At 35.2% G+C, this 15,845-nt stretch overlaps 2 protein-coding genes across 3 annotated transcripts in view; one reads left to right on the top strand and one right to left on the bottom strand.

Moving 5' to 3' along the window:
* The window catches only part of LOC135221842 (ATPase family AAA domain-containing protein 3-B-like), a 30,488-nt gene extending 19,584 nt beyond the window's left edge, over window positions 1-10,904 (bottom strand). The window contains exons 1-4 of one of the 2 annotated variants that reach the window (XM_064259758.1): window positions 10,749-10,875; window positions 8,191-8,300; window positions 5,448-5,653; window positions 4,443-4,528 (exon numbers count right to left, since the gene is read on the bottom strand). In XM_064259758.1, coding sequence (XP_064115828.1) covers window positions 4,443-4,528; window positions 5,448-5,646 — 285 coding nt within the window. In that variant the 5' untranslated portion in view covers window positions 5,647-5,653; window positions 8,191-8,300; window positions 10,749-10,875. Of the gene's footprint in view, window positions 1-4,442; window positions 4,529-5,447; window positions 5,654-8,190; window positions 8,301-10,748 lie in introns of both variants that reach the window. The other variant, XM_064259756.1, reaches the window with a different exon arrangement.
* Window positions 10,905-15,637: 4,733 nt separating this feature from the next.
* The window catches only part of LOC135221841 (ester hydrolase C11orf54 homolog), a 1,279-nt gene continuing 1,071 nt past the window's right edge, over window positions 15,638-15,845 (top strand). Inside the window, exon 1 of the mRNA XM_064259755.1 lies at window positions 15,638-15,845. This exon is cut by the window's right edge and continues 1,071 nt beyond it. Coding sequence (XP_064115825.1) covers window positions 15,833-15,845 — 13 coding nt within the window. The 5' untranslated portion in view covers window positions 15,638-15,832.

The following is a 15,845-nucleotide window of genomic DNA, read 5'->3' as shown; positions in this document are numbered from 1 at the left end:
AAAAAAGTTGACACCAACAATGTATTGAAATATCCAACATAACAATGTCCAGATCAGCAAGTGTACGCTAGAAGATTAAAAACTTTAAAATACACCTTGGTTTTGAAAAAACTGGTTCTTTATAACAAGTGAAAGACATCATCTTTAAAAATAGAATTATACTGTAATTTACTAAAAAACAAACCCATTACCCTACAATAGCTTCAATGAAAAGAGGAGTTCTAGTAAATTCAGCTATGGCAAGAGGTGTTTGGGCACTTGATTTCATTGGAGTAGCAATCATAAAGAACAGTTAATGGGTTGATTATGATACAAATAATAGTTCTCAAATGTCATGAAACAGTAATGGTTCTAAAATGACAAATTTTCTAAGACAATATTTATTTTTCATAGCTACAAACCTGAGGTCTTAACAATTGGATAATTTCTAGCACCTAGCTGGATCCGGTTAAAAAGCAGATGAAAGCAAGGAATCTTGTGATATCTGGCAGCGCTTGCGTAGCTCGGGTAAGGAGTGGTCAAGGACCACGCCGCTACGCCAGTCTTTCCCAACTCAGGATGACTTGACAAACAGAGGGGCAGCTAGAGGCGGGCAGTATAACGTTAAGACCTCAGGTCTGTAGCTATGAAAACTACAAATTGTCTTAGAAAAACTTTAAAATACACCTTGGTTTTGAAAAAACTGGTTCTTTATAACAAGTGAAAGACATCATCTTTAAAAATAGAATTATACTGTAATTTACTAAAAAACAAACCCATTACCCTACAATAGCTTCAATGAAAAGAGGAGTTCTAGAAAATTTGTCAATTGTTCATACGCGAACCAACCTTTGGTCTTAACAATAGGATAGACTAATACTTGGAGGGAGGTACAAGACATCCTAGACCAGCTGGGGGCCTACCCACCAGTCCAGCTCCCAGAAGAAATAATTTCTGGAGAGGGACTGAAGCCCGTTGAGAAGCTACATAAATTGATATCTAAAATAAGTTTTGGATACTGCTACAATTGCCAAAGTAACTTTTGTATTACAACTTACACTATATTAACCTAAATATTTTGTTGTAGTGTTGCAAGCATCCATTATGGCAATTAATTACTCAAGTTATTCCATTCTGACAATTACTCACTTAAATTATAAGAAAATTTCTGTATATTACTTATATATATATATATATATATATATATATATCAAAATAAATTCTTTATAGGATGTATTGTAGACCTGAAAACCAATGTCGAGTACTATCAGCCCCCAGAAATATTGTACAGAAAACCAACTGGATCCAAAGACAAAATTAAAGGACATTAATATGGGGTTATTTGACTTTCAACAGTCACTCAAAACATTAAACTTTTTTCTAAGCCATGGATTACTCTGGTTTGGAAAAGAACACTCGCTGAGTATTCGCTTTCATCGAAACCCTCATTATCCTTAATACAGTTGTCCCATTATGAAGGAAGCCTTGGAAACTCAGACCCACAAGTAGAGGATTCAGGCAGATTTTCATTAAACAAAAAATGTCAAGAGGGTTTTTATGAAGCATTTCTTTTTAGATCACATGTATTTCCTTACATACTTGGGTCAATATCTTTGTTTCTGGAAAAAATGTGCCTACAGAATCTCTACAAAGCCTGCAACATACAAGGGGAGTATATTCTATGAACTAAACACTGGACTAGCCAACAGATTTTAAGAATTACTTGTGTACAACAGTCCCTTGACCTGCCACTCAAAAACCAGGAGGCAAAACAAAGGTATTCCACTCTCCCAAGTCATGGCTCAAGTCCAGTTACTGAATGGAGACTGGAAATGGATAAAGAGAACTAAGGCAGTCATAGTGATTCATTTTATAACCTTGTGGGATCTAGTAACTAGTGCTGATTAGTTAACAGTGATGAAAGCAATTGAAGCAACAGCTGCATAATGGTCTTTTAGTTTACATGAGGGAAGTGATGGAAGCCTTACGGGTATATTGGTGAAATAAGCAGAGGCAGAAGTTGTTGGGCATTTAGAACAATTCTACCTTGTTCATATTAATTCTTTCAGCAAAGAACCAATTACCAAAATATACAAGACTTCCTGCCATAAATAACACCTTGTTGTCAATGGGCAAGATACAATTTGGAAAAATCACCTACAGCATCAAAGATGCACCTCATGCCACAACAGACTTTGTTGTTAGTCACCTGAAGAAATGTTAACACACTGGGAAGGGTTATCAACTGTAGGATTCAAAAGATGATCAAAAGCAAAGTAACTAGTCCTTGAATACTTAGTGTCTATATTATGAGTCCTTCAAGTAAAGCAAGAAGAATGAGCCTTCACCATCCCATAATTTTGGTTATGATCTGGTCACCATCAACCATAACAAAAAACCATTCAAGAATATCTACCTCTTTGTCTACCTTTTTGGATTTTGCTTAAACTACCCTTCCCTGCCCCTTCCTCAAAGGGAGGGACAGCAGAGGCCTAAAATGATTTTAGGAAGAAAAAAAAAAAAAAATCCATTAAAAATTCATGAAGTAGGGTGCACAAAGTCTATCTCCAGCAAAAGAGCCACTATAAAGTCCAAAGTGAACTGTAAAATGTCTTTAAATATAATAAACAGATAATCTCTAGATTACCAAAGGAAATTAAAAATGGGATAATGACCCTACAAATGAACTGCAAAAGAATAACTTGAAGAATTGTAAAATAAGTGATAAAGATATAATTACTTGGTGACCTTTCATTGACAACTGCAAGTTACAGATAACTGTACAAGACTGAATGCCAAGTGGTACCCAGAAAACTGAGATTAGAATAGAAAAAGCAGCTTAATGAATATGAGCTGTGGCAGAAGGCTAAATCCACAACTGGTTAATTAAATAATGAGGCAATGGTGAGGGAGTAGGAAGCTATCCAAATTTAATGTCACAAAAAAAAAAAAATATAAAAGTGACAATAAATTACAGTAGAAGGTATACACTATACAACTCACTCACCCAATGGAAGATCATGCACAAAATAATAACCATGTATATAATGGCATGCAAGAAAGAATTGATGCAAGACGCAGTAATCACAGACATGTTGATGAGGAAAGACATGTAATTATCATTATCATGAGTGGAATAAATCACAAAAACACTTAAAATTCATAACCCATTGGTTATTATGTCATTCGTGAGGAGTTATTATATATCAAACAGTATAAATGTCTATAAAAATATTCAAAATCAAATCAAACCCACTCTTGATATTCACTGCATTCCAAAATTATGAAGTATCTCACAAAAGTAAGATCTGAAACAAGACACACAAGTGTGAATGTTTAAGTGTTTAGTCTTGGAAAATTAAAGGTATAAGAAGAATTTATGGTACTAAGTAGCATCAGCATACAGTCGACCCCTGCCTATTGGCGGAATTTTCTGTGGAACTTATATCCATATTATTCAAGGAAAATTCACCTATTTGCAGAATTTTTCATAGAGAGATGTTCACTAATTACAGTCTTTTCATATTGCTTTCGTGATAAATTTTTCACAAAAATATTAAAAGCAGGCAGGTATAAGCCTTTTTAGAGGGGGGTTTTAGTGACGGGGCCTAGAATTCTTGGTGGGATTCATAATAAAAGACAAGCAGGCACACACACACACACACACTGAAAGCAAAAAACAAATAAATCACAGCCTGACAAAGAAACCAGCTTGGGAAGGAGGGAGCAAAAGTGACTCTATCCAAGGCGGTTAAAAAAACGACTGACATGTCACGAGGTACCAAGCCTGGTCAGCGACCAGCTTCCACCTCGTATATGTATGAGTTGCCAGATGCCACAGATTCCTTGCTTTACAATCTTGATTGTTTTAACCAGTTTCCAGCTGGAACTAGAAGAATATCCGATTGTTAAGACTGAAAGTTTGTTCCATGTATGAACAAATAGGCAGTTACAAGCATTTTTAAAGGGGTGTCAAGTATTCGTAGATTTTAGCTATTTGCGGGAGGTTGTAGTCCCTATCCACTGTGCATCCTGGGGATGAGTGTACTAAGAGTGTACTATGAGAAAAATCTATGGTACTATGTATTTTTAGCATACTATCATCAATAATAATTGCAGCTCTAAGAGGCGTTGAGTCTTTAGAGTCAACTTCCCCAACTGGATATTGCAAAGGCAAAATAATGTTGGAAATTCAAGAGAAACCTGGATGTTGACTAATATGGAGATGGTCATAATTTCTGAGGCTCTTATCCTTGCTTTTCGTATTACATGGTGATAATGATGATGATGATGATGACATACAAGAGACAGAGGATTTAAGATATGCCTATATTTAATATGACATACTGTAAAGCAGTTGCTTGAAATATTACAATAAATTTTAGATAGAAATGAGAGGAGCAAATTAGAAATTATTCCAAAAAAATGAAGGACATCTACAACAAACTAAGTTTGCTACAAACCTCCATTTCTTTTGCCCTAGAAATAATCTCCTTCTGCTTTGTTTCTTCCTGCATTTTTGAAAGTTCCAAAGCTTCCTTTGCAAATTCTGGAATACAAAGAAGAAATATCAAACTGTATTCTCTTTGTTATTTTACATTAAAATATAGTACTGAATACAATAAAACAATATATATATATAAAGTTAACACTTCAAAATGAGAAATTAACATGCAATTTCAAAAAGGAAATTGCTAGCTCTAGTGTAGCCTTATAACGTACCTGTTTACTGAAAGAAAATCTATTCATACAAAGAATTGAAAAAATACTACTTTTTTTTTTCTTTTTTACAAGCAATCAAAAATTCCTACATGAACCTACAATGGCTGCTTTTTGCCAACATATAGTAGCTAAAAGAGCAAATATAAACAAATTTAATATCCTACTTGTAATGAGGACCAATGCCCTATTATTGTATTCATTATTCCCTTGGCTAGTTTCCTAAAAAAGGTGACAACTTCTAACTGATGGCAAAATAAGTAAATTCAAGGGCATACATGAAATAATCCCTTTTCATAAAAACCCTTCAAAATAATACCACTGTTAAGCGAAATGTAACTCACATCGAAAGAGTTTTGTAATATACATATCAGTAACTTAGTTGATTTTAGCTGGTCTGTGATGTATATATTTCACTAAGCAGTGAAATATATACATCACAGTGGGTACTTCTACATAAAAAGAAGTTGTGAGCTTGACATAATCTGCATTTCTTCGCAGAATTAGTCCAATATAAGAAGTTACAGTGTAAGTTATTAGATGTTCTGTTTCATCAAATAAATTATAGTTTCAAAACACTGCTATAAAGCACTACATATACTAAAGTGTCTATGAATTTCCCCAAGTTAAAACAATCCTCTTCATAGCCCAAAGAAAAATATCAGACTTCCAATTTAATGCATTACGTAAATAACACAATAAAACTAAACACACAACAGCAACAATTCTAATGGAGACTTCATACATACGAGATTTCTCCAGTTCTTTGGCAGCGCGAGCAGCCCTTTCCAAAGCTGCAGAATCGAATCTATATGCGTCCATTGCACTAGAGCCTTTGCCTGAACCACTGTCATCATCTGACCCTCCCCCACCACCAGCAGCAGCTGGCGGAGGAACATACTGTGAAAAGTCTTGAGGCCGTTGATTCATCCCAAATAACCATGACATCTTTAATCTGGAAGTAAACAAAAAACACCATAAATAACATTGCAAATTTGATAACAGCAATATCGAACCAGTTACCAACTTTTAAGAAAGTAGGAACTAAATCTACCATACAAAGATTAGAACTACAATACTATATACTGTACGTACTACTTAATGAAGTATGCTATGCCCTACAAAAAGCATTATAACTGGAATTTAAGATATGCAGTTAAGAACTCTGAAGATCCACATAACCAGGGACGTGCAGAGAGGGGTTGCTAGGGGTGCCCAAGCACCTGCCCCTTTTGCTACTGTATTAAAAGTGCCCTTTTGAGAGGAATGTATTATAGGCCCGCCGCCTATGCCGCCTATCTGTGTCAATGATAATAATAAAATATTAATAATAATAATAATAATAATAATAATTATTATTATTATTATTATTATTATTATTATTATTATTATTTTTATATAATAATAATAATAATAATAATAATAATAATAATAATAATAATAATAATAATAATAATAAAATGGATAAGTATCAAGATCTGAAAATAGAAATAAGAAGGATATGGGATATGCCAGTGGAAATCGTACCCATAATCATAGGAGCACTAGGCACGATCCCAAGATCCCTGAAAAGGAATCTAGAAAAACTAGAGGCTGAAGTAGCTCCAGGACTCATGCAGAAGAGTGTGATCCTAGAAACGGCGCACATAGTAAGAAAAGTGATGTACTCCTAAGGAGGCAGGATGCAACCCGGAACCCCACACTATAAATACCACCCAGTCGAATTGGAGGACTGTGATAGAGCAAAAATATATATATATATATATATATATATATATATATATATATATATATATATATATATAATAATAATTAATAATAATAAACAGGAGCTTGTAGAAATGGATATTATATCTTGGCAACACTGGGTCACCCAAGATCAGCTGACTATATGTCTCACTGTCTGGTAACACTGGGGCCAAGGCCGGCTCAGCTGAGCTAGACTGACAACAGGCCAGGTAAGCTTTCCTAGTTATTTTAACAGGTATTGCCTCTGCATTAAGGCTTTGACTCCGTGGATGAGTACTACCGTGTGAGAGTATTTTATGTGTTTTTAGATACAATATCACAAGAGCTACAAAGAAGATATAAGGTGGAGACAACACGACATGGGGTTCCTAAATGCCTTTCGTTGTATGACAGTCCAAGATAACTGGGAAGAACCTGTGAATGAAGAGGCATTCAAGTCATTGCAAAAATTATGCCAGTTTTATGAGTTAGAAGAAGTAGACAAAGCTATGGTTGGAATTAAAGATCTTCTATTCCTCATTTCCTTGCCTGCCACAGAACACTGCAGCTACAATGCTCAACCTCATGAAAGAAAACAATGTCCAGGAGATATTGCCACTTATGCTTGAACTCTTAACAATTTATGCCACTCTACCAGTCACAACTGCAACAGTGGAAAGGACCTTCTCCAAACTCAAGCTGGTAAAGACAAAGCTACGCAGCCTGTCCAGTGAGGAGAGGTTATCTGATCTTTTGTTGCTAGCAGTTGAAAAGGATATCACAATCAACAACAGTGAAGTTATCAGCATATTCAAAGAAATGACACACAGAAGGGTTCTCTTTTAAATATAAAATGATAAGGTCTGGTTATTAGCCAAGTGTATTGATCATACTGATTGATTTACTTGCAGTCATTTATGTAAAAGTAATATATATAATTTTTCTTTTGTTAAATTTCCTAGTTCTACTGGTAGTCAGTACTGTAGATTTTATGCTCATATAAAACATTAGCCCACTGGTACCTATGATATCAGTCATGTTTATCTCTTTCTTGAATTATTAATGGCTAGTTTAAATAAATTTGAAAGAATATTGAGCCGGTATATATTTTGCCTCATTCATTTCTATATTTTTGCCCTTTTTTTCACTTGAGCACCTGCCCTGAAAAAGTTCTCTGCACGTCCCTGCACATAACCTGTATTAAAAATTGAGAGTAAGAAACTTCCATTTTAAGTTTAATACAGGCATTCTTCCAACTCTTTGTTTAATGCAGTACTGTTCTTTCAAAGATAAGCTGCTTTCTTTACATATTAGAATAATCTGTGTGACATAATTACTATTACTGATACAGTATCATTACTACTATGCCGTACTGCAGTTTAACAAAACCACTGATCATCTTTCTAAACTCTCATGGGACACATCCAATGATCTGTTCTTGAATGAGAGTTTTAAGCTCAAGCAAGGAAGGGTTAAAGAAAGAGAAACAATTACGGTACCTGGAAAACACCAAAAGATATGGATTATAAAATGTACTGTACAGAAGATTTTCAGTTACTAACATTGTTGGGATTATGGAAAACACAACTTAAGCAATTTCTTTAAAAAGATTGATTTTTAAAAAGGTCACTCACAAACTGACACCCAAGCTCTCTGAAAGAAAAAATCTTCACTCTGCAGAAACTGGTTGAAAATTAATTATTTATGAGTGAGTGAGAGATAGTGCTTTCATCTTCTGTGTAGGTAAATTTTATTCCAACTCACCTTAATCACTAGTACATCAGTTGATTAAGCATAGTTGATTTTGATACCCCAGATTCTTCCTGGTTTGTGTACAGACAAACCACATTGAAAATACTCAGGCCTATCAGCATCTGTATATCAGCAGCAACCAGTGGCAAAAAAAAAAAAAAGACAACAAACAGTCTGTCAATGTATCAGAGCATAAGCCTGAATGCCAAGGTACTCCAACTATTGTTTTCTTAGCACTTTATTTATGACATATTACAAAACTTATGTAATGGTTGTAAAATTAGGATAACTGATGTGGGATTATGTTAAAAGAATCTGGATTTTACACCGTGAAAAAATACAAATTGCAAAAAAAAACCTCCCTATTCTTTCTTTAGAAAATAAAAGCCACCTCCTTTCCAGTATGAGACCTGCAACTTAACTGAGAGGATAGTCACCACCAAGAATTGCTAGATTCCTTGTCAAGATATGCTGGGGACCAATGGCTCCTGTAACCTCCTATACATTCTGGAACAGAGCGTCCAAACTGATAGGGTACAGGGCCAGACTGAGATGTCAGTGCTCTCACTTCAAGAAAACTTTATAAATCTGTGTGATGCCCTAAAGAATTCTATCAGGTTCCATGGAAAAATTTTGGAAAAACTAAATTTCAGTGCTAAACTTGGTTAGGATATAAGAAATTCAATTGAGAAAGATGGACATATGTTCTGCCAAAAAAAAAAAAACTAACCTTTCCTAGAATCCCTTTTCCTATGCTAACCAGTACTTACCTTCTCAACCTGACTTGGCCAGGGAGGGCTTTGCCCTCCCGTAGATAACCCCCCACAAAGTAACACTGAACATTGGAAACACAGATTAAGCTTTACCTCAGAGCTAGTGTTAGAACCTGCTTTTATGTATTTTTCAAAGTACCTGGGAAATCTAAAATATTACCAAAGTTCTTAATACTCTTTATAGACATTCCCCCTTTCATTTAATTTCTGTCTTTCCCACAAATAGCTTATCCTATGGTATCTCATTTGTTAAAACTGTAGACTACTACCGCAACCTGGTTCCTGCCCGTTGGGAACCATATTTACTGCATTTTTCCTCATGTTTTTGTTAGTGTTTCCGCCTCTTGTTTCTTTTTACAATCATCTCTAGGGGGTGGTAGTAACCTAAACATGGCACCCACTTTATATGTAAACTGATAGGGTAAATGATCGAATGGCCTCCTGGTAACCACCTTCCCAAAAAATAACTTTAACACTTACTTCAAGAGGAAAGTAAGAGGTCTCTAGGTGTTGCTTCCACGGGCGCTAGCTAGTGACTGATGTCTATCCTGGGTTACAGATAGAGATAAATTTTTTTTGGGGGGAAGGTGGTCATGCTACCATCCAGGTGGTCGCCAGGAGACCATTCAATCATTTACCCTAGTTACTGAATCAAAATGGGCATGTTGGTACTCTTCAGTTTTACCTCTAAACAGACTACTTTTGGGGCGAGTGTTGAACAACAGGAACAGGTTCTGCAGACAAAAATAAACCTAACCTTCCCTAGAACGCCAAGTCCTGACCTTACCTTCCTAACCTCACTTGGGGCACCATCCCCTGACCTAGCTTGGGAACAGGCTGTTGCCCACCCTGGACTGTCCCGCCCCCCCCCCCCCCCCCCCCCCCCCCCCCCCCCCCCCCCCCCCAGAAACGCTGAACATCAAGGAGGCCTGATAATGTCGTTTTGCAAACTCCCCTTACTTTTACCTACTAACCTAATTTCACCTGCTGTGCCCTAATCCAGCTTTCTAGACCCCAAGCCACCTAACCGCTGCGCACCCCCCCAAGTAAGTAGTGGTCCCTCACTTTGGATTCTAACTCAGGAGACAATCGATTTTTAACAATGGGGTGGGATGCAGAGTAAGGGGTCACTCATTACTTGGGGGGAGGGGGGTTAGGAAATGGCATCCCATGATAGGTTAGGTAAGTGTGGTTGTCATACTACTACTATTCCCAGACCCCTTAATCTGCATTCACTTCTGTCACTGAAAAGGAATAGAATATGTTATTTTAGCATAAAACCAAGCCCTTGCACCCATAGGGTCAATCAGTGCTATGAAGAGAATGAATGAAAATGGATACCTAGCTATTTAGGTAGGTAGTATATAAATACCTAATAATGACTAACCATATAGGTATCTATAGTACAGGAAAATGTTAAAAGAAGTAAATTCAATGAGATTCAATTTCTATAATGGAACTAGCTAGTACCTACTATATAGGTACTGTACTAACCTAAGGTTGACAAGGTCATCGCGTAGGACCTTGCCTAGGTATATCCTACCCTACGCTATAAGACAGACACCTTAAGCTAGTCCTTAAATCGATTATAAATTATTCACCCTTATAACTTACATAAAATGGACAGTCTATGACTGTTACATACAAATAATCCAATTAAAAAATTATAATAAATAAATGAAAACCGGCTAAATTGTTCTGTTGAAACACGATCTAAGATTGACTTGTAGGTATAGTTACATACAAACTGGAAGGAAAATTTGTTCAGTTTTCTAAATTACAGGTCCAAGTACATACTATTGTTGGATTTGTCTCGAGCAGGGACGTCTCCAAAGGCTTTCCTTTCCTATTTTGTAATAGGCGGCGATAAACCCAACCCTGACTTTTTCTTCTGCTTAACGCTATAGGGTACTTATTACGTACTACGGCGAGACTTCTACCCAACATAGTAGAGTAGATCTCACTGATCATATAATATTATTAGATGGCGAGACTTTTATTATTTTATCTTCTTTGAGTCCCAGCATCATTTCAAAGCTTATCATTCATGTCAGATTAAATCAGCAAAAATCCACGATTATTAATGTGAGTAAGGCTGTATTTTTCAGATACAAAAATGATAAAAAAAAATTCAGCTTTCGCCCGTAGAGCAAACGGTCAAACCCCGGCCCAAAGCTCCCATATATACTAATTTTTGTATTTTAAAATGAGAAATACAGCTTTCCTCATATAGATACTTGAGGATTTTTACATATAATTTCCAGTCACTGTACGGTGATGCACCATAGATAATATCAGAGTTGTTCAATAGCTCATTATCAACATCTTTCTACAATGAATAACCTCTCAGTTAAACATCTTCCACAATTATGAAATTCAAGGCGCCTGAGCATTAAAATTTTATTCATCGCTACTTAAACAAGTCTTGGAAAATATTATTTTAAAGAGGCAAATTTGTCATAATTATTACTATTAATATTGTAAGTGAGTGCATACATTCTTATGAAGTATAGGTCTTTAACCATAAACCTGATTTGCTATTATTACCGCAAGGGGAGGATATTAATTGGGAGTCTGATTAAATACATACAAAAGGAATTATTAGTAAATGAGTGCAGAGGCTTAACCAGGGTTACTAGCACAAAAAAATGGCACCCTTTGTCATGGAATAAATCTTAAGGATTCTGGATCTGTACCACAATGATTCAGTTGACAACATGAAGAACAAGCTATCATTATTTACTGCCAGAAGGTATATTGAGTTTACTAGTACAAGTTAACATTATTTATTACCAGAAGGTATAATCATGGAGTTTAGTGTTACCAACAATTTGAGGGAGATACAAATGTTTTACCAACACTATTCTACACAAAAATAAAGGAGGTATTGAAAAAAAAAAACACTCAAAAAGCAATGCATAATCCTGAAATTCTGAACTGAAAAGCTGTGTAAATTAGCATTGATAAAAACAGTTTTAGATAAAATTTTTTAGGTGCATTCAAGCTTCATAGTGATGCAAACTCGTTAGGTATATTCTGCACAAAAATAAATGAATGAAATAAGGATTTATTATTCATAAAAAATAAAAAAGAAATACATAATCCTGAAGTTCTGAACTAAAAAATTCAAGAATTAGTGTTGCAAGTTTGTTAGTTTTTAGAGTAATGATTTGAGTGGTCATTCTCTAATAGCCCTTACCAACCAAAGAACTTTCATTAAAACCGAATAAAAAAAATGGAAACTAATTTGTCAGCTTCTGAAACTGCTTTGATTTAACATTTATAATGCAACATTGATTCTAAAGAGATTAGAAATATAAAAGTTGATGGCAATTATATTTGGACTCCGCGAGATTTGCTGAAGCAAAAGTATCAATAATATCATCAAAGTTAATGAGTTCTACCTCTCCATGCTCAGTACTCAAATTCAAATTCAAATTCAAAAAGTTTATTGATATACATCAAATGGAGTGTAGCAGCATGCTGCTATACTCACCTACAAAATTCAAAAGATTCCCCAGGCAAAGATCATAATAAATACGTAAATAAAAACCAAAAACAGTAATGAAAAGCCAATATTTTACATGAGAAGAATTTTAACCCAATCTATACAAAAGCAAATGCCAAGCTATAATGCAAATTTTATACAAATCAAATGTTTACATACTAAAGCAAATTTTCAATAGGCAAAAGCCATACAAAACAAATATAACGAAAGTAAATGTTATATAAAATGAAAAATGTTAAGAAAAGGTAAAAAAAATCAAGGTATACAAAATCCTACTAAAGGACTATCAAATGGCTCACAATTATTTATTCCAAAATAAATTAGGAAATTTCTTGACAATTTTGGAACATACATCATTTTTCAGAAAATAACATACTTGATTTATTACATCATCTATTCTGGGGTTACGCAACTCTGATAATTTATTACATTCCATAACATAATGTTGTAAAGTATGTTTCCGTAACTCACCGCATAATTTACATTTAGAGTTTTCATTATCAATGTATTCCCAAGAATATTTATATCCCAAACGCAACCTCATTATTAAAGTATCTAGTTTAGACAGTGCCCTACCATATACAATATTGTTGTTTTCAGACACAAACAAATAGTGTCTTGTTTAAAATTTGCCGAATTTCAGCCGCTTCCCACAAAGACCTCTTAATTTTTAGCCTTTTTTTTTTTATTCTGCTCAGAGTCATTGTGCTTTCTGTATCAATATTATTTTTGTTTGTAGCATCCTTTGCCAAACTATCGGCCATCTCATTCAAATGAATACCAACGTGAGATGGTACCCAGTAAAACTTGACAAAATACCCTTGATCTTCTGCTCAGTACTAAGACATGCTGGAGCGTTAAGTCTATCCTGTCCCATCGAGGCTCTGAGCTAAGCCATAATCAATTTCGGTTTACTGAACGAACGCTCACAGCTTGCAATTGAAATTGCTACTGTGAGCATAAGTTGGATTGCTACGCGTAAGCTGGAGATCTCATCATATTGTGTCATGAATTGGATGAGCTTCTCTGGAGTGGAAATCTGAACATACGTTCTACTTGCCAAGAGCATTCTACAGTCTAATTAGATTTCCTCATAAAGTTCATTACCATCCAACATGTAAACAGCTTTCCTTCATTCTCTCGTCATCCAGTAACCCTAAACTTTTACTTCTTTTAAAAATTTGTTCTACATCTAGCAGAAACCCAAACTTGTCTGGATCTTCAAGTCTTGATCTACGTTCTCTCTCTCTCTCTCTCTCTCTCTCTCTCACACACATTTCAGTTATTTCAATATTTTCTATTTTCGCACGGTATATCACGCCAGTACACACACACCCAGACACATAGAAATGTGTGTGTGCGCGTGAAGAATACAAATACTAGCAAATCTTTATATATATATATATATATATATATATATATATATATATATATATATATATATATATATATATATATAAATGATCTGGGGAACAATTTATGCGGCTTACAGGGAGACCTGTGAGAGAAAAAAAAGTATTTCCCATCACTATCATATTATATATATATATATATATATATATATATATATATATATATATATATATATATATATGATATGATATGATGGGAAATACTTTTTTTTCTCTCACAGGTCTCCCTGTAAGCCGCATAAATTGTTCCCCAGATCATTTTGGCGCCCCCCTAAGGTCGGCGCCCAGGGCACGTGCCCCCCCGCCTCTAGTTACGCTTCTGAATGAGTGATAAAAATACAAAATATACCAAACCAGCGGTTTCATATAAGTATCTAAGATAGCACTGCAGACCACATGAATAAGAATTAAACATTTATAATTATTATAAAGTACTAACGAAGCAACTTTCAATAATTTTAGAATTATTATCAACGAAGCGCAGAAAAATACAAAACAGATGGAGATAACAATTAAATAAAGGCAAATTAACAAACAAATATACAAATGCACTAGTATCATCTCCGATATGAAATAAAAAATTAAGACAATGTGCCTTGGCGCAGTAAACATAGCATCTCGGCAAACGTTAACATACATCTCGCACTCTATGTATTCACATCTAAGCTCAGTTGTATCACAAGTCCCTTTCTATCTAATCGTGTGCCATGGCATTTTGAAGTATACACATGCTAAAACACAAGTACAAAGTAAAGCATATACTCTTTCTGATGCAATAGCAGACGCTCTCTGGCGGCACGTGTAATATTGTTCCTTGTTTTACGTTTGTATATTACCAGTGTATTATGTGGCAGAATTAAACTAAAATTTATACTAACCATGCCAGAATAATAGAATATTGGTTATTTAGTGTGCATTTTGAAAACTGCAAGTCGTATGACTTCTCTCCTGTCAGCTGTTAATCTCTGCATCACTATTACGTAATGCAGTACAGCATCGTCATATAAAATTTCTTGATTATTATTGCTAATAGCATGCGAAGAGACTTTTTTTTATGATGAACGAGAGGGGCGTGACCTCTTTAAAGCGCTACGCCAATCCTGCTCTTTGAGTATAATAAATTAAATGTTTTACTTGTGGGTGTTTTAAAGGGAACCACTATTGAAATATATTGATATCTAGCGGTACCAAAGGTGTTCATCGATTTATTGGTAGCAAGTCATCTGACGTTACTTTCATAATTGTAACCTTTATACAGACCCAGAATGAAAATAATGACTGAGCAAGTTTACCAAGAAAGTCGAGAGCGACTGGTAAGTATTGTCATCGTGGTTATACAGTATCAGCCGCAGAGATGAGAGATCGAGTTATGTCCGAATAGTTACGGAAATGTCCGTAATATTATGCCTTCTTATGTGTCATCAGACGATGTCTGGTAGATATTTTGTGTTCCGTTTATGTTGCCGAACCGAAGGCTACCATTTCCCACTTTTTCACGGATGACGTACAAGAAAAAATAGTTAGCATGACTGTATTTTACATAATTTAAAAGATTAAAGGCAACTGATTTTCATATATTTCGTTCACAGTGACACGATCCCAAGAAACAAATAGCAATCAATTTTAGTGAGCTTTGAGTTTTAATATTTGCTTTTGAAAATGCTGATATAAAGATTAAGTTCCTGATTCACAGAGCATTGCTATAATGTTGTGGCTATTGAGCATCCCTGTAACGATTTTTATTTAGATAGATGATTGTAAGCGGTCGCTGGTGTCTAAGCAGCAAGCTCGACTGGTAACGTTGTGGTATTTAGCCGGTTGTTGCTAGCCGTCAGACGGTCAGACCCCGTCACAATCAGTAGTAGCTAGTGTGGACCGAGTTCTCGTGCGTTGCTTGATCCCGGCAGTAGAAAACGGTATTTTGTGTTAATTTTGATCAATCAGGTTGACAAGTGTACGAAATGCCACTGCCGG

The sequence above is a fragment of the Macrobrachium nipponense genome, chromosome 3 (genome assembly GCF_015104395.2).
Source record: "Macrobrachium nipponense isolate FS-2020 chromosome 3, ASM1510439v2, whole genome shotgun sequence".
NCBI lineage: Eukaryota > Metazoa > Arthropoda > Malacostraca > Decapoda > Palaemonidae > Macrobrachium > Macrobrachium nipponense.
The sequence above is the reverse complement of the archived record's forward strand: the minus strand, read 5'-3'. Positions and strand labels throughout refer to the sequence as shown.